Source organism: Leiobunum rupestre, chromosome 3, assembly GCF_980474605.1.
Source record: "Leiobunum rupestre chromosome 3, qqLeiRupe1.1.hap1, whole genome shotgun sequence".
Classification (NCBI taxonomy): Eukaryota; Metazoa; Arthropoda; class Arachnida; order Opiliones; family Sclerosomatidae; genus Leiobunum; species Leiobunum rupestre.
This window is the reverse complement of record NC_143386.1, coordinates 2,460,797-2,479,241: the sequence shown is the minus strand read 5'-3', so window position 1 is coordinate 2,479,241 and position 18,445 is coordinate 2,460,797. Positions and strand designations below refer to the sequence as shown.

The 18,445-nt window shown below is 38.8% G+C and overlaps 1 protein-coding gene across 1 annotated transcript; it reads right to left on the bottom strand.

Annotated features, from left to right (window-relative positions):
- Nucleotides 1–9,783: 9,783 nt before the first annotated feature.
- On the bottom strand, nt 9,784–10,253 carry LOC149949093 (uncharacterized). Its single transcript, XM_090169342.1, has 2 exons — nt 10,167–10,253; nt 9,784–10,097 (listed from the first exon to the last, which is right to left on the bottom strand). The coding sequence occupies exons 1-2, from the start codon at nt 10,183–10,185 to the stop codon at nt 9,784–9,786; spliced, it is 333 nt and encodes a 110-aa protein (XP_090025468.1). The 5' UTR covers nt 10,186–10,253.
- Nucleotides 10,254–18,445: the final 8,192 nt, after the last annotated feature.

Below are 18,445 nucleotides of genomic sequence, written 5' to 3'. Positions count from 1 at the left end.
CACTTGACCTTAAACGTCGTAAATATACGTAAAATAACGTGGAAAAAGGAACAACAATTGCGACAACTTAACTAGCCAAATCCCCCCGCGTCGCTAAAAACGACTAGAAGTTCCGAGTACAGTTTGAAGAGAATGGCGTATCTAGGTTGGTAAAGGCGTCGGTTTTTGGAGATAACGCGGCTAGCAGCTATCTGGGTTCGCATCTCCGTGGCGCCAAGAATATATACTATATTGATAAATTATTTTTCGCAGCTCCATCTACCGTGTCATTGCTTTCCCCGCCAAACAAACAACAATAAACACTTAACGACATTCCTTCCATAGCAATAGTCCCACTTCGATATACAGGGTGTTACGGATAAGAGTAACGAAACTTTCTATATGCATTCTATGGGTCTCTATGGCTAATAAACATGGGTCCTAAAGTGCTTCGTGTCAGAGATATGGGCTCCCAAAAATTACCCCACAAACCGGACACAGCCTTAAATCTGGCAAACAATATTCTTCCTTGAACCAAATTGTTTTCATTAAACTATCAATTGTTTTTTATCCGCGAGGCGAGAAACTTTAATACCAAGTGGCAAAAGTTCATTAATGTCCTTTTAGAAGTAAAATGAGTTTGAAGACAAAGCCATTTTAATTTAGTGATACGATTTTAATTATTAAATTTAAAGATACAAATGTCATAAAAATTCTAAAGGAATGGTTTTAAAATTGTCTAATTCATTCTGTAGCTAATATGGCACATTGGTCTAGGAACGCTTATTGCACGGACGGGCTCAAGAAAAATAGGTTAGAAGCTCAAAGATTCAACCATGCAGCAGTAGATTCCTAAAAGACTGGTGTGAGATCGACTGGCGTTTGAGTCTGTAGATAGACGGCTAAGAGAAATACAAAACATAAAATGAACGTCCTGGATACGTCGCGATTAAGCTGATATTTAACCAAACTAAATTTTCTCGGACGTCTTAAGGCTTAACATAAACTAATCCTCGCGATGTTCACTAAAAACCCGACGGACGTCTTAGAACTTGTCCTCGGGACGTACTTTGACTCTGAGAAAATCAGACATTTGCTCGTCTTTAAAACTCCGAGTTACGTCAATGTCTCTATTTCCATACGGTTTTCGGGAGATCATACGGACAAATGCAATATACCGGCGTACTGTCCATAGGACGCCGGATTGATGATTTTGGGTTTGCTGGGGCACTGACAAACGTCAATTCTACGAGGATAGTCAGCCTTGTTGAAGCTTGTACGTGTTGTAGGTGCTATGGGGGGAATTGGTGTTTATGTAGAAAAAACTTAAATCCTTAAAGTGTAAATAATCCGTAATTTGTTTAGATTAATGATAACGCCAGCTAAACCTTATTCGGAAGTGATACGCAAAAACCAGTTACAAATAATTATTGTCTTTTAATAAATTGTAAAACATCACAATAACTGCTCAAAATGCCCAACTTGGGCTGCTATACAAAAATGACAACCTCGTACAAATGATTGACGAATCTTTTCGAAGATTTCAGGCTTGTTCCGAATAGTCTCACATCCATCAATAATGCGTTGACGAAGGTCATTAATCATCATCATCAGCTAGGCCAATACCCAAGGCACCACCTTAGGCCTAAGTCATCAAGCGACCTTTGAAGCCATTAATGTCACGGACATCTGTTTTATAAACAAGGTCCTTCAGATATCCCCAAAGAAAAAAATCGCAAGGGTTTAAATCGGGAGATTCAGGTGGCCACGAAATAGTTCCTCGTCGTCCTATCCACCTTAAAGGAAATGTGGAGGCAAGGTGATCTTGCACTGCGCGGATGAAATGTGGTGGAGCTCCATCGTGCAAGAACCACATTCGCCCTCTATTTGCCAACGGGACGTCTTCCAATAGCTCTGGTAACGATTCCTGAAGAAATCGTAGGTATGACTCTCCATTTAACCTAGGCGGAAGAAAATATGGTCCAACTAGATAGTCTCCGACAATGCCACACCAAACTCTGAGGCTAAAGCGCTCTTGTTGAGTTGCGACTATAGTTCCATGTGGGTTATTTAGGCTCCGTTGATGATTATTGTGCAAATTGACTATGCCGTTCCGGGAAAAATTGGCCTCATCGGCTGTTAGGATAATACTTGCGAACTGTGGGTCATTCAGTACTCTGTTCCCAAACCACTGACAGAAGCTGGTAGCCTGGTACGTCTAGGATAGTCGGCGTCGTTCAAGTCTGGGACTTTTTGAAGATGGAAAGGGTGAAAACATACCATAACATGATTGACACCTAACTGTCTTCCAACTTGGCGGGTACTTGTTCCCGGATCATCATCGAAAATTGTAAGTACCTAACATTTTAACTGAAAAATGTTAAACTCTCCCGAGACGGTTGAAGTTGCCCGCTCTCTCGTAGGTGCCGGTCAGCTTTAAAAGGTCGCCTATTCGGTACCCTTCTTAGTGGGTAGTGTTCTTGATACAACCTCCGGGCCACATCTCCTCTTCCTTCGGCTCGTCCGTACATCAAGTGCACATCCGCGTATTCAGCGTTAGAAAAATGTGCCATCAATATCGCAATTGTGGTAACAAAGTAAATAAGTTTCCCAAATATCGAGATATTTTATACTGATTTATTTGAAAAAAAGTAATATTTATTTAATATTAAGTTTTAACATAGTTTTTTATGGTTGGCATGTAACCTGGAGAGAGATACAAATAATATTTCGACTGGTTTTACCAAATAGACGAACGATTGAATCTTTGAACTTCTTACCCAATAAGCGTTCTTGGACGTGCCATATTAACCACAGAACGAATTAACAAACTTAAAAGCATTCTTTTAGAAATCTTATTACATTTGTATCTTTAATTTTGTAATTAAAATCGTTCGTAGCGACCAAATGTTTTTATTTTATTTTATTGGAACCGTGTCAATAAAATTAAAATGGCCTTGTCTTCAAACTCATTTTACTTCTAAAAGGACATTAATGAACTTTTGCCACTTGTTATTAAAGTTTATCGCCTCGCGAATAAACAACAATTGATAGTTTTAAGAAAACAATTTGGTTCAAGGAAGAATATTTTTTGCCGGATTTAAGGCTGTGCCCGGTTTTTGGGGTAGTTTTTTGGGGTATTTTTTGGGAGCCCAAATCTGTGAAACGAAGCCCTTTAGGAACCATGTTTATTCGACATTTTTTACTCATAGAGACCCATAGAATACATATAGAAAGTTTCGGTACTCTTATCCGTAACACCCTGTATATATTTCGATGTGGAACTAAAAATTGAAAATGTTAAAAATCGGTTAGATTTTAAACCACAAGGTCATGTTAACTTACTGCAAGGCGAGAATCATTAACTTTTCGGAATGTGTGTGTGGAGGTTTGAATTTTGAGCACGAATTCCAACCAGAATATGTCCCACTTTCATTAGATCGAACCATTTGTTGAATTTTTAAGGAACCACTCACACTCAGGATGTCCACTAAAAATTTCTATTTTAAACCGTTCACTTTACTTTAGCTAATTATTTGTGTTTCAAGCTTTACTTTAATACTGTTGTCCAGTTTAACTAAGAAAATTTCTTTAAAGCTCTTCTTTTTTCGATATCCTTATTGTTAGGTATGTGGGGATAACGATATTTGGTACCGGTTCGGATATCGAATAGCAGTTAAATTTCAAATTATAGTAGGGTTCGGTTATCGGTAATTTTGATAACGGTTATCGGTTTCAATTTAGATCAATTTCGGTTTCCCAAATCGATTAACCTTTCTGGAGCACTTCTTTTGACATGGCCAACAATTTCGCGACACCTTTTCTAAAGGGCATCGAATCCATAAGTTTTTTTCATCATAAATTGCCAACTGAATCGTGTGGGCAAAGCAAGGCTGACGACACCAAACAGAACGCCGGATATCAGCTTCCATGTTGCGGGCATTGACTGTCACGATATTGATCAAGGTTATCTTATTTGAAATTCCTCAATTTTCTTTTCGAGAGCATTTGTAATGTTTTCAGTTGTATAGGTGTCGTAAAATGGAACACAGCAAAGCGAATAATGCATTCGAAGAAAGTCATTTGTGAAATAATGACACGTCATGTAGGGTTGGGTTGATTTTGAACTCCAAAAGTCATTTTTTATGCTTATGCAAGGAATTTATCTGTTTATGGCACAGTGGATTTCAGAAATTATGTAATTTTCCTTTTCTTGATATATTTTTGATATTATTGAACGCGAAAAAGTTGTCCTGGGTGGTGGTTGGTATCTGGTTTCTGCCACTTTCAAAACTTTCAGGAAACCTTTGTCTTCGATGACACTATAAGGCTGTAAGTCCTCAGCTACCATTTCTCCTAAAGCTTTGGTGAATGATTTTTATTTGGGATGGTCAGGTGGTAAGAGCTTCTTTTTGTCAAATGCTACTTCGATAGTTTGTAAAAATAGTTTAGTTGTAGCTTCCATTTTCCTTACCTTTGCGTGTTAATGTTTCAGGTGATTGAACATTGCACTTGTGCTTCCAAAATTTCTAGCTATTAGCGTACCACATCTTTGTCAGTGGGATAAATTATTTCCAACGTCATCAAAATAGGCCCGAATGGAACATCACTTATTTTTTGATGTTGTTTCGCCCCTGACAGTGGCTCTTTCTTCACTATCGCTTTCATTTTCACCAGTTGTATTGGAATTATCAACTGACTGTTCTTCTGACATCATAAAGTATACAGTATAAATTTCAATTACAAATAACTTGAAATTAGCTTTCTTTAAACAAAAAAAGCATTAGCGAATGCTAATTCAAAAGTTTCACCTTTTAGACTGTCAATTTAGAGAGCTAAAAGATAAATTATTAAACTAGAGCTGTAACTTAAATAGATAAAATGATCTGTTTCTGTCCATGGTCTGTGAAACCGTGAGAGAAAAGAGAAAGTCAAACTGAAACTAAAACAGGCAAATCCGGCAGTTTCTGTCCCTCAAAGCGCATGGCTTCTCTCCCTCAAAGAATGCAGTTCCCCCCTTTATCACGTGGCTTTTGGCGCAAACGCGCCAGCCCATTTGTGTTTAATCAGTTGATTTATCTGAGAAACTTCGACAACGCTTTTCACAAATTCTGGTGTGACAATTTTTCGCCGTTTCAAAAATTTTGTAAAATTGACTCACTATTCCTTAGCTGACTCTACAATTGATCCCAAGTGGCTGCTTCTATGCTTCTTGCCTCCTCCAAACGGTTTTCGCAACTTTTAGGAACTGATTTTTTGATACATCCACAGTTATCATTTTAATGGGTAATTATTTTCGTGGAAACTTTGGAATTAAATTTTCATTAAATATTTTAGGAAAACTCTAGCGTTCTTTTGCTTAATTTATCTTTTCGGATTTAATGGCTTTGTTAATATTTTCTTCCAGAATTCTTAACCACATTGGCCATATACCAAGATCCTTTATTGAGGTTGCGAAAGATCTGATCTTTGGATCTTCTGGTGTAGATTGATTCAAGTCCTCAGAAAATGATGAATAATTTGCCACGCAGTTTTACTGCTCTTCCTTTTAAATGAAACATGAATCCAGGCATTTTTAATTTTGTGATTAATAAATTTGGGTGAGCTAAAGTACGTTGTTGTCAAATTCGTATTGACAGATTTAAGATATCCACACCTCTGGCAAACTAACGCCTTTCTAGTGCACAATCAAGAATGTACCACAAAGTTGCCGCAAAATTACTGCAAACTCCTCCGAAGCCAAAAGGACACTCACACAATCCCGAAACAAAATTACCACTCTTATCATTCAGTGACACAACTCAGATTAGACTGGTTCACTTTTCTCTAGATTGGTCATTTTAACAAGTCTAGCGGCATTTTGGGTAACATTTGGCTAAATGAGTTTTTTTACTAATTCGGACCTCCTGAACACGGATTTCGATGTTCGCACTCCCGATTTTGGACCGGAAGCTCAGAATTCAAGATGGCGGACGTTTTCTTACAAGTACGATATTTTCACTCCCGAGGCCGTTTTTTTGCCGTTTTCAAGGTTGTTTTTGCCGTAGAATGCACAAATAATTGTTATAGACTGTTAAAGCAATTATTTGACCGTTTTATATTATAATTGTACATAAAATAAATAGATAATCATGGAAAAAATTACATAATATTGTGTACTGGGCTACTTATTTCGGCGATAAAAGCGTGCTAGGGTCTGGCAACTTTGCTCTGCACTGTTTTGGCTAATAAGCCTTTCCTTAAGGGACTCGTAGCTAGGCCAAGAATCTTATATAAAATAAATTGGCCGCCTTAAGTCGGTAGTTCTTTCAATTATACTATTACATTTTACTAAGTATGTAATGAAGCTGCGCAACTGAGTATTATTGTTAAATGGTTCATTCGCATTGGAAATATAGAAACAGCATAGCAGTTCATATAATGGGAATGCAGAAAATTGCAAAAGAACTGACAGAAGTAAAGAAACGGTAGCGGACCCCCATCATTTTTATAAAATTGTAAAATACATAAAAGTCCGTTAAAAGTGGATGACGTCACGTACCATCTCCCTCCCACGCACAGGGCACGCACAGGACACGCACACATAGCGCCCCGTGCCCGTCACTCACCCCGATAATTACATCGCGTTGCAAAAATCATGAGTTGCTTGTTTTTAGTGCTATAACTGTTCTTAAATACTTTTTTAATTGTTTTTGAAAGTGGAAAGTGTTTATAACCAGCGGTTTTGATCGTCTGTATACAGGGTGTTTTTTTGCTCGAAAAAGTGATTTTTTCAAAAACCATGTTTTCTAGAAATTAGAAATTTTAACTTTTTTTGAATTCCATTGGGAGAGTAGTGTAACTTTATGATAGTCAGAAATTTTATGATCTGATGTTTAAGGCAATAAACACCGCTGAAAAATCGAGGAGACAATGGCGAAGAAGGTATTACACGATTTGAAAAAACAAAGAGACATTTTATTTATCTACTTACAAACAAAATTTATAATTAAGTTTTGAAAATACCACCTTCGGCTGCGATTCAGGCTTGGGCGCGAACAATCATATTGTCGAAGACGGCTTGAATCATTTCCGGGGTTACTTCCCGGCAAGCGCTTACAATTCGTTGACGCAGCTCTTCAAGGATCTCAACCGGAGTGGCGTACACCTTGTCCTTGACGAAGCCCCAAAGAAAGAAATCCAACGGAGTCAGATCGGGTGACCTTGCTGGCTAGTGTACGGGACCGTTTATCCCTATCCATCGTTGTGGAAATTCGTTGTTTAGGTAATCTCTCACGGCTCTGTGGTAATGAGGCGGGGCACCGTCTTGCTGAAACCACAGTCTTGCTCGTTGCGCCAACGGCAGTTCGTCAAGTTGTTGTTCTAGCTCATTTCTCAAGAAATCTAAATAACTCTGGTCATTTAGATTTTGCGGTAAGAATACTTGACCAATTTACCGGTTTCCAACAAGACCAATCCAAATATTCAAGCGCAAAAATTGAAATTGGTGACAGTGTGGATTTGTGTTTTCCCAAACATGATTATGTTGGTGATTGTAAAGGCCGTCTCTTGCCAACGAGGATTCATCCGAGAATAGTATGTTGCGGAGGAATTGTGGGTCGTGCACGGAATTTAGCAGCCAGTTGCAAAAATCCAGCCGTTGTTGGGCGTCTTCATCTCGTAAACCGTGGTGAAGAGTTGCTCTGTATGGATGGTACTTATGTCTTTGTAAAATTTCACAAATGCGAGTTTTACTGCAAGCCAAATCCTTACTCCCCGCGGCACAACTAATACGTGGGTATGTGGCAAAATAGGCTAAAACGATGTATTCAAGGTCCAAATCCCGCTGACCAGGCCCACGAAATCGAGGTTGTACGTTACAATACTGGTGAAAGTCATTTACAGCTCGCCTTACAGTAGTTATGGATGGTCTTCTACCTGGATGTCGTTGCTCAAAGATCTCACTCACTCATCGTAGATTTCTTCCAGCTTCCGCGTAGTAAATGGCCACTAGTTCCGTACGATCAGCTCTGGAATATTGAGGCATGATTGTTAAGATTGATTACGACTATAACTTTACACACTTTGTATTACCGTCATTTAAATACTAAATAAATTTAAGGTTTTTACTGACCTTTAAAACTGTGGTCTATTTATCTTCTCGCCTTTCATGGTTAAAATAGGTTTCGAATACGACTAGATGCAAACACAGGCCTATTAGATTAAAAAACTAATAGGAAAAGTCAATGGCTTAATGAGCCGGAATGTGGTTTCAAAAAGAGTGCCACGCCTCATGACCCCCGAAATGTGAAATACTGTATTTCAAAACGATGAATAGGGTGAAACGGTTTGGCACATTGGCCAGCAAGGTCGCCAGATCTTACGTAATTTAAATCGCCATTTATAATTTAATTAATTAATTTATTTTCTTCGCCATTGTCTCCTCGATTTTTCAGCGGTGTTTATTGCATTAAACACCAGATTAAGAAATTTCTGACTTTAATAAAGTTACACTACTCTCCCAATGGACTTCAAAAAAAGTTATTTTAGCTTGCCCAACTTGTCACTTTTTCAAGTCGTATTTTTTCAGTGAAAAAGACGTCTATTTTTTCGCGCCAACGCTATATGTACGTTTTCGGTGACGCTCTGCAATTTTCTCATTGACAATTGTCTTATAGCACCTAGCGGTTAAAATTTAAATTTAAAAAATTTAAATTAAAAAAAAAACGTGAAAATATTTTTCGATTTAGATACAATTTTTGTAGAAAGTCTCTCCCGGCACGTACAAATTTCAACTTTGTAGAAAACGTAGTTTTTGAAAAAAATCATTTTTTCGAGAAAAAAAACACCCTTTATATGTTTATTTCAGTGTACCATTCTTTGAGGTTATGTATGATCTCGTGTGTTTTAGATGGAATCGCAACTAAATCTACACGGTGATGATAAAAAGATGATGATGATGATGATGAAATGATTGTGTAATTTACAAAATTCTAGTCTATTTTATTCGTCATTACCTTCGGGCAGCGTGGTTTAGTTATTCGACAAAAGAGAGGGGGATGTCCTTCTGGTGATTGAGAATTTCATTCTCAATCACCAGAAGGACACAAAGCTGTAGCTCCCTCCGTTCACCCGTTCCTCCCGCCGTTCACCCGCGCCTCTCCCCCTTAATCACCAGAATTTCTAATCACCAGATTCTCGTTCACCCGCTCTCCCGTTCCTCCCTTAATCACCAGAATTTCTAATCACCAGATTCTCGTTCACGGGTTGCTTTCCCCCATACCCATTCTCCAAAATTAGTTTTGCTCGCGCAGTTATCTGGAGATTAGATTTTTTACCCGTTTGCTTATCGCTTTCAGAACTCCTTAATTTCTAATCTCTAGGCAATAAAAACAAGTTATTTACATTTAATTTTTTTATTTTAGTACTTTGTTTACATGTTAGTAGGTACTATCAGATATTCCATTAGATGGTTATCTTGTGCATTACACAATGAAAACAAATTAAAGTAGCTAAGTTTACAGGTTAATTGATTATCTACGAGTAAATTAGTAAAATCTTGTAGTACTTCCGAGGGTGATTTAAAACAGCCAAAATAAGATTTTACTTGATGGTACGAATTAAATTGATCTGGGTACAAAAATAAACCCTCGAAAGGTTTTCCATATAATAATTCGTGAATTTTTTTAAGGTCTTTAACAATAGCTAAGTACATGCATTCGATAACATTTTTATGTTCGTTTAAAAGATTTATTTGAAACCGAATAAAATCAATTTTTTTTGGAACTCACCGATTTCGCGAGCTCCCAGATCCAGAACATGACTTTAGGCAGAGTTTAATTTGATGTTGTTGGTTGTGGCGACGACGGATACGTTGTTGTCGTGATAGTCGATGATGTTGTGGGTTAGAGACGATGCTCCGGTTTGCGTAGCGGCGAAAAGCTCTCCCCAAAGAGAGAGTAGATTGGTGAAAGCTTCGGAGGTCAGGAACAGAATATTTTCGTTCGATTTTTTGAAGAAGAGAACTTGTAATTTTGATCCGTCGAAACCAAAAGAAATGTAGACTGATCCTCCTAACGTGATTTTTATGTTGATACGTCTTTCTTGGCCCCTGCGTTTGGATACGGTATGCGTCTCGGCTATAGAAAATGAAAATGTTAAGCCTTTGTCTATTGAAATAGTAATAGTATTAATAAAATAATGCTTACCAATAGATCGTTTTTCCATGTTTACGGTAGATGACGAGAGCAAAGCGGATGCACTTCTTTTCAGTTCCGCGTCTCAGAGAGAAATGACGCGTTGGGAGATTAATCAGTTCCTATCTTGTTGAGATTAATTCATCACGTGATCTAAACTTCAAATAACCCTCAAATTCTATCGGCTGTCTCTCTCTCTGAGATAACAGTTCTAGACACTCGAAATTAATCCGTCCCGTGCTCGAAACTGCCTCTAATTATTTCCATTGACGTCACATATTGATCCACTTGGAAGAAGAAAAAAACCCATTGTAGTTTCCTCTCGAGAGCTTGTGATGCAATCATATCCTAGAAAACAATACAATTAATAGAAATTAACATAAAATTAGTATACTTTTAATACCATTTTGTGAACTACAGTGAAAAAAGTTACAATTTTACGGTAGAAACGTTTTCAAAATACCACAAAATGAACTCAAATAAGAAAATTGTAATTAAAATAATCACTACGGCTATAATTTTAGAAGGTTGTTTCAGGACTGTGATTATGGCAGATGTTTGTACTTCAGTGTCCATATCGGAAATGAAGTTAAATGGAATATTTTGCGTAAATAAGTATAAATTTTAGCATAACCCTAATATATTCTCGAGAACTGAACAAGTTCTTTGGGAATAAGAGATAAGCTTACTATCTTCCCCCTAGGCCCTATATAAGGGGGGTGCCTGAACCGGGGGAACGTCACTCTATTGTTGTTCTTTGTGCGTCTAGTACCAGGATTTTTGAAGCGCTCTCTCTCTCTACGTAAGTTTATTTTGATTTTTTTATCGTAATTTTTTGAATAAGGTTTAAGTAAATTGGCATTAAAATGAAAGGTGTACAATACCCAGAAATTAATTTAGTTGATACCCCGGAAATGATTATAATCGACTCCCCTGAATTGATTGATATAACTGATAACGAGCTCCCGGAAGTACCCATAGTAACTTTACCCGATTCTCCAGAAATGGAAATAATAGATTTAACTGATACCCAAGACCCTACCCTTTCCTTAACTACAGTAACTGATTCGCAATTGGAACGTTTAAAAGAAATGACAATGGTACGAGATTATCTTAGAGAATATCAACTAACCCATCAAATCTGTTCGCCCCCTATCGTTAATTTACCTTCACCCCTTTTAAGACCTAGTTCTATTCCACCTGACGAAGTACGTTATTCGCCCTCGTATACGCCTATGGATGCACCCTCACCCTTTCTAGAATCAGATGACACATGCCACTCTTTATCTTTGGAAGATAATTTTATCATGTCGCCCCCCAGTACGGACAGCATTCAGCGCTTAGCTGAGAACGTACAAGTTGCCCGACGGGACGCGGAGGAACTTGCAGCCGCAGCCGCAAGGGCAGCCGAAATGTTCGAGGAAGCTAAAGCGTTGTTAGCTGCTCGTACGGCTAGTAGTAGCAGGCCCCCTCATAATATTTCCCCTCAGCGTAATAATGACCCTATAGCGGTCGCAGGCCCCTCACGAGCTCCGCAGTATTTACCTCCATCGTCTCAGACTGCTGAGAAAAACGCGAACCCCGAGAACGCAAATTTGGCTGCCCCCACTTCGTCTCCTCCTCCTCAAGTTGGAGGTGGGTTGGTTGACGTTCCAATAACGCCTCCGTCCTTTCCTAATTTACCAGGTTCTGTTAAAATATTGAATAATAATATCCAAAATTTCCCAAACTTTGGACTAATGGGACGGACTTTAAATGTCCGGTTAGAAAATAATATAGAAAACGGTATTTATATATTGATGGAAACCCTATTGGAGGACTGTTTGCCTTCAGATATGGTTTCGGTTTCATTCGTGAACGTCACTAACCCCGGTTTTCAAATTAACGTCAGTTTCCGGCGTCGGGACCAATTAGACTTGCAATGGTTGATGACGTATATCGATGAAAAAAGCTATAGATCCGAGAACGATGGTAGTTTTTTTGAAGGAATAGTTACGGTTACGTTTAATCGAGTCAGATTACCGCAAGGAGGAACTAGATCAGTTGGGTTAGGGATTTCCCTTGAAAAAGAGTTTTCTTTTTATAAAAAATGCACCATAACGATAAATAACCCTGATAAAATTTGTTTAGCACGAGCTCTTGTAGTAGCCATAGCTCATAGAGAATACATGGATAATAAAAATGATGGAGAACTTAAAAGAAAATATACTACTATAAGACAGTGTAGAGGAAAAAATATTGAAACGCTATTACAGACCCGCGAAGCTAGGACCCTTTTGGCATATTCTGCATTAACAGACGAAGAATGCGCTGGTCCGGACGCTTTAACTCGCTTCCAAGAAATCTTGCCCGAATACAGTATTATCGTTTTTCGATTACACGATCCCGTACCCTTAGTTATTTTCGGCGACGTCAAAGAAGAGAGGGAAATAGAAGGGCCTCTCCGCAAACGTCTTTATCTTCTAAATATTGACACACATTTCAACGTAATTACTAACCCCAAACCCCTTTTCGCGTTTAATTACTTTTGCGAAAAATGTTTAGTAGGTTTTAATAATCTCAGTGAGCATAAATTCTTTTCTGTCACGCTTGTTGTAGAAAACAAGATTGCAGGAAGGACGTAGATAAAATAACTTGCCAAACATGTTTAAGAGTTTTCCCTAATCAAAATTGTTACGATTACCATTTATCAGGACCCGAGCCCTTATGTAATAAAATTTACGTTTGTAATCTTTGCGGAAAATTTATCAGTATGTTTAAGCGTAAGGCAGTACACGTTTGTGGAGAGACCTATTGTCTTTCGTGTAGTGAGTTTAACCCCGCAGATCATCTATGTTACATGCAACCTTTAAAGACCGTCCGTAAAGATTCTGCCGATAAAACTACTCGTTCTCGAATAAATAGCAATAATAAACGGGTCCACGACTCCGACAATGAACAATCACCACTGACCAAGAGAAGTACTCCAAAAACGGAAGTCTTTGTTTTTTATGACTTGGAATGTAAACAAACAAATCGTACTGACGCCAATGCTTTGATTCACGAACCAATTTTATGCGTTTCGCAAAAAGCGTGTAAATTCTGTTTCGAAGAAAAAGATAGTCAGTACGCATGCGCTAAAAACGGTAGTGGTCCTCGGGAGAAAATATTTCTCTCAAAAGACCCCGTCGGCGACTTTCTAGAGTATCTTCGTACGCTTAACAGAGTGGCTGATAAGATAATATGTATTGCCCATAACGCTAAAGGTTACGACGCGCAATTTATAGTACGTAAAATGATCGATTTAAAGTGGACCCCTAAAGTCTTGACAGACGGGACCAAATTCATGAATGTACAGTATAAAAAATTAAAATTCTTAGATTCCTTAAATTTTATGCCCTTTGCCCTTTCTCAATTCGTTTCCACATTTGGTTTAGATAATAATTTAAATAAGGGACATTTCCCGCATTTACTGTTTAATACCGTAGACCATGAATTTGATCCAGCCCGTTCGAACGAAACCAATTACGTACTACATAATGACATGCCTCCGATGGACGCGTACGACCCTAATCGTTTAAGCGGTAAGGCCTACGATGAATTTATCCAGTGGTATAACGATTCCCGGTCCGAAGCTTGCGGAAATTCGGACCCCAACTTTAATTATTTTGATTATAAAAGAGATTTAATCCGGTACTGTCGCCAGGACGTAAACATTCTTTTGCAAGGCTGTTTATCATATCGTTCTATTTTCATGGATAAATTCGAAATAGACCCGTTCTTAACTGCGATAACGATTGCGGGAGTATGCAGTTTTATCTTTAGGAAACACTTTTTCCAGTCCGATACGATTGGTGTAGTGCCCCCTTTCGGCTATCGTATGAACTGCAACCAGAGTTTTGTAGCGATCGAATGGCTTGAATGGATGTCTCACTTACGAGGGAAGGAAATTCAGTCTGCTTTTAATGGATTTAAACCTAGAATTCTTAACATTAACGTGGACGGACTTCTCGATAACGAAGTGTTTCAATATCACGGATGTTATTTTCACGGGTGTAAAAAGTGTTTTCCTATCAATAGAAACTTAGCGTTAACACTCAGACCCATAATTCGCGATACGCGTCAACCATTGCTACCACTAACCGCTTGAAACAATTGGGATACACTGTCCATGAAAAATGGGGATGTACCTTCAAAGCTGAGAGGAGTACTAACCCCGCCATCAACGCATATCTTTCTACCGAAAATTTAAAATTAAAAATTAAAGAGCCAATCCGACCCCGCGAAGCCTTTTTCGGAGGACGTACGTCAGCCTTGAAATTACATCACAAGTGTAAAGAGGGGGAGGAAATTAAATACATTGATATTTGTTCACTCTATCCGTGGTGTAACAAGTATTGCAAGTTACCCGTGGGACACCCTAAAATACATGTAAAAGCTCCTTTCCCTGACATTTCTACCGTAAACGGATTAATAAAAGCCACAATGTTACCGCCTCAAGCTCTCTACCATCCCGTTTTACCCCAAAGAATAGGATCGAAACTAGTGTTTGCCAACTGCCAAAAATGTAGTGAGTCTCGAAACCAGCAGGATTGTCCCCACGAAGACTCAGAGCGACAAATAACTGGTACTTGGGTTGCAGACGAGGTACAGTTGGCAATCGAAATGGGTTACAAGGTCATTTCTATTCACGAAATTTGGGAATACGAGGTAGTAAAATACGACCCGATATCGAAAGAGGGCGGTCTTTTCTCCGAGTACGTCAACGCGTTTCTTAAACTCAAACAGGAATCCAGCGGCTTACCCACGGGAATAGAGACCGATGAAGAGATTAAGAAATACGTTGACGAATATTACGAAAAGGAAGGAGTAAAACTTGATCCTACCAATATTAAAAAGAACCCTGGATTTCGTACCATCGCGAAGCTTTGTCTTAACTCTTTTTGGGGTCGTTTTGGTTTAAACCCTCGCTAAGACCAATCGGCTATTATTAGCGATCCCAAAAAGTTTTTCGATTTATTCTTAGACCCCGACATAGAAGTTAAATCGGTTATTCCCTTAAGTCAAACGCATTGCGTGATCAAGTGGGCGTTTTTGAAAGATATTGATCTTGTTTACCCAAACACGAACGTAGTAATTGCAGCCTATACGACCGCAATGGCTAGGATCAAGTTATACTCTTATTTAAGGAGATTAGGCCAGCTTACGTATTATTATGATACGGACAGTTGCATTTATCTAAAAGAACGAGATGGAATAGAGATTGAGACTGGAAACTAACTCGGATACATGACCGATGAGTTGGAAAAGTACGGAAAAGGCTCGTACATCCAAGAATTGGCAACAGGTGGCTCAAAAAATTACGCCTTTAAAGTACTGAACCCTACGACCGGTAAAGTATCCTACGAAATGAAAGTCAAAGGGTTCCGTATAAATCAAGGCATTAAAGATTTGGTTAATATGGACACGCTTAAAAGATTAATAGGTGTCGACGGAGAAACGAACGAGCCAGTAACCGTACCCCAGCCGAGGCAGATTTTGCGTCTACCCGATCATACGGTCGTTTCCGTCGACCGTACTAAAATCTATAGACCCGTCGTAGACAAGGTACGGTTACTGGACGACTTCACTACGGTACCCTACGGCTATAAAGCGAATCTAATTGGTCCTGAGGACGGGGACGTAGAGCCATCCAATCGCTAATTCTCGTTTAAAATTAGTCTCACCACTCTAAAGTGAATATAGGTTTCAGTCTTACGACTCTAAAGTAAATATAGTCTTGCGACTCTAATGTGAATATCAAACCTATACGGGGTAAGGGACGCAATAGGTTATTCGATTATATTTTTCCTCCGCTGAAGAGTCCCATAAATTTAACCGAATTTTAATTTACATTTTCATTTGTACGCTAGTACTCGAAGGGAGATAACCATGCAATTTATTCATCCGTTTAATTGCGTAACGGCAGGCCCGAGTCAGAGTGGCAAAAGCTATTTAATTGAATCTATAATTAATCACGAAGAAGAAATGTTTGTTCCGGGTTTCAAAGAAATACATTGGTATTACGGAGAATGGCAAGCTCTATACGATAAAATGAAGCACAGGGTAGTTTTTAAAGAAGGATTGCCTGTTTTATCTGCTTATGACGGAAAAGATCCTATATTATTAGTTATCGACGACCAGATGAGCGAGAGTAAAGGTCAAATTGGTGATTTATTCGTGAAAGGGACCCATCACCGTTCTCTAAGCGTTATTTTTATTACACAGAACTTATTCCATCAATCAAAAGATAGCAAATCCATTTCCCTGAATTCGCATTACATAATTTTATTGAAAAGCCCCCGAGACCGTCAGCAAGTGGCTTATCTCGCTAGACAAATGTTCCCTGATAAGTGGCGTTTTGTAGTTGACGCTTACGAAGACGCGACTTCGAGACCTCACGGTTACCTAGTATTCAATTTAACTCAAACTTGTCCCGAAGATCAAAGAGTCTTGACTAATATTTTACCGGGAGAAACGTGCTACGCTTATCTCCCTAAATAAATAAATAGAACTAACATTTCGTAATTTCTATCAGTTATGAATCATGTCTCGTAGAGTACGTATCGAGAGAGACGCTCTCCGATATCTCGGTCGTTGCAAACCCGTTCAAAGAAAAGCCATTTTAGCTAAAGCGGACAAATCCCTCATAGACGCTATCAGTGAATGTATTCATAACACTTTAATTGGTAACGTAAAACTATCAAATACCCAAAAAACCAGGTTATCTCGTCATAAAAATACCCTTCGAAAACTAGCTAGTAAGCGGGTAGCTTGGAAAAGTAAAAAGAAATTGTTAGTTCAGTCTGGGGGCGGATTTTTCTCGTTTCTTCTACCCGTCGTTTCAACCCTTCTTGGTTCTATATTCGGTAGTAAACAATGAAACACGCCAGAAAAATGATTCTCGTCCCTAGCGGCGTTTTAAAGCCCGACCCGTTCCCGCACCCCCTCGCTCTGACAGTCTCTGAATTAGACGTTAAGATGGACCAAATATTAAATATGAAAGATTTAGACGACGCCTCGAAATGGATTTTATACGAACAAGCTTTAATGAGACACGGAAATCTACGTAAGCAAGCCTCGGCTCCTAAAGAAATCGAAATTGCCCCCGCACTCGACTCGCTAAGTAGGGACTGGATAGACGATTTGCCTTTGATATATTACCAAAAAGCGCAAAGCATGGTGGATCAGTTGGAAACTGTACCAGAAAGAATACGGTGGGATGAAAACGGGGAGCTCGTAATAAACGGTCGACCTATTAAAGGTTCCAATATTAGCGAAATTACCAAAGCGTATTTAAATCCTAAAGCCTACCCAAAACCTATCGGATATTTCGCGTTTATTTCCAATTTGAGCCAATTTAACTCTTCACCGGCGATCCAAGGCTTTCCATCCCCGCTAGCTCCGAGAACCCGGCAACGACGTTCTCCCGTTAAGCGCGAGTATCCGGTTCCTCAAAGAGGACGAGCGCGCAGGACAGATAAGCCCCGCCCCCCTCGTAGCCTCGACCGAGATCACTCCACGTCCGACTCTTCTCTTCACTCTTATAAACAAACAAGGAGTCGCGCGCAAAAGTCGAAAATATGGGCGAAGCTATTTTAGAAAAAATATATTTTGACCCGAAGCATCCGGCGTCTTTCGGAGGCGCTGAAAGGTTATTCCAGTCTGTAAAGTCTCTCGGCTTAAGTAGGGAAACTGTAGAAAAATGGTTAAGAGGAATCGACGTTTTTACGATGCATAGGCCGAAATATAAAAAGTTTCAACGAAATAAAATAGTAATTAGTAATATAAGGGAACAATACCAGGCGGATATTAACGATATGCGCTCGTTAGAGGCAGATAATGACGGATACAAATACATTTTAACAATTATAGACTGTTTTAGTAGAAAAGCGTGGGGGTTACCTCTTAAAACTAAATCGGGGAAAGAGGTTTTGAAAAATATAAAAATTGTTTTTAAAGACGGAATTCCAGATAAATTTCAATCGGACAAGGGCACGGAATTTAGGAATAAAGAAGTACAAGGATATTTCAAAAAGAATAAAGTTAAATTTTTTAGTACCGAAAATGACGAAATAAAAGCCTCTATCGTAGAAAGGTTTAATAGAACGTTAAAAACAAAAATGTATAGATATTTTACACATCACTCCACAAATAGATATTTGGAAGTCTTACAGGACTTGGTCGAAGCGTACAATTCCTCTTATCATAGCTCAATTAAAATGCCCCCTAATGACGTTTCGGAAAATAACGTATTACGTGTGTACAATAAT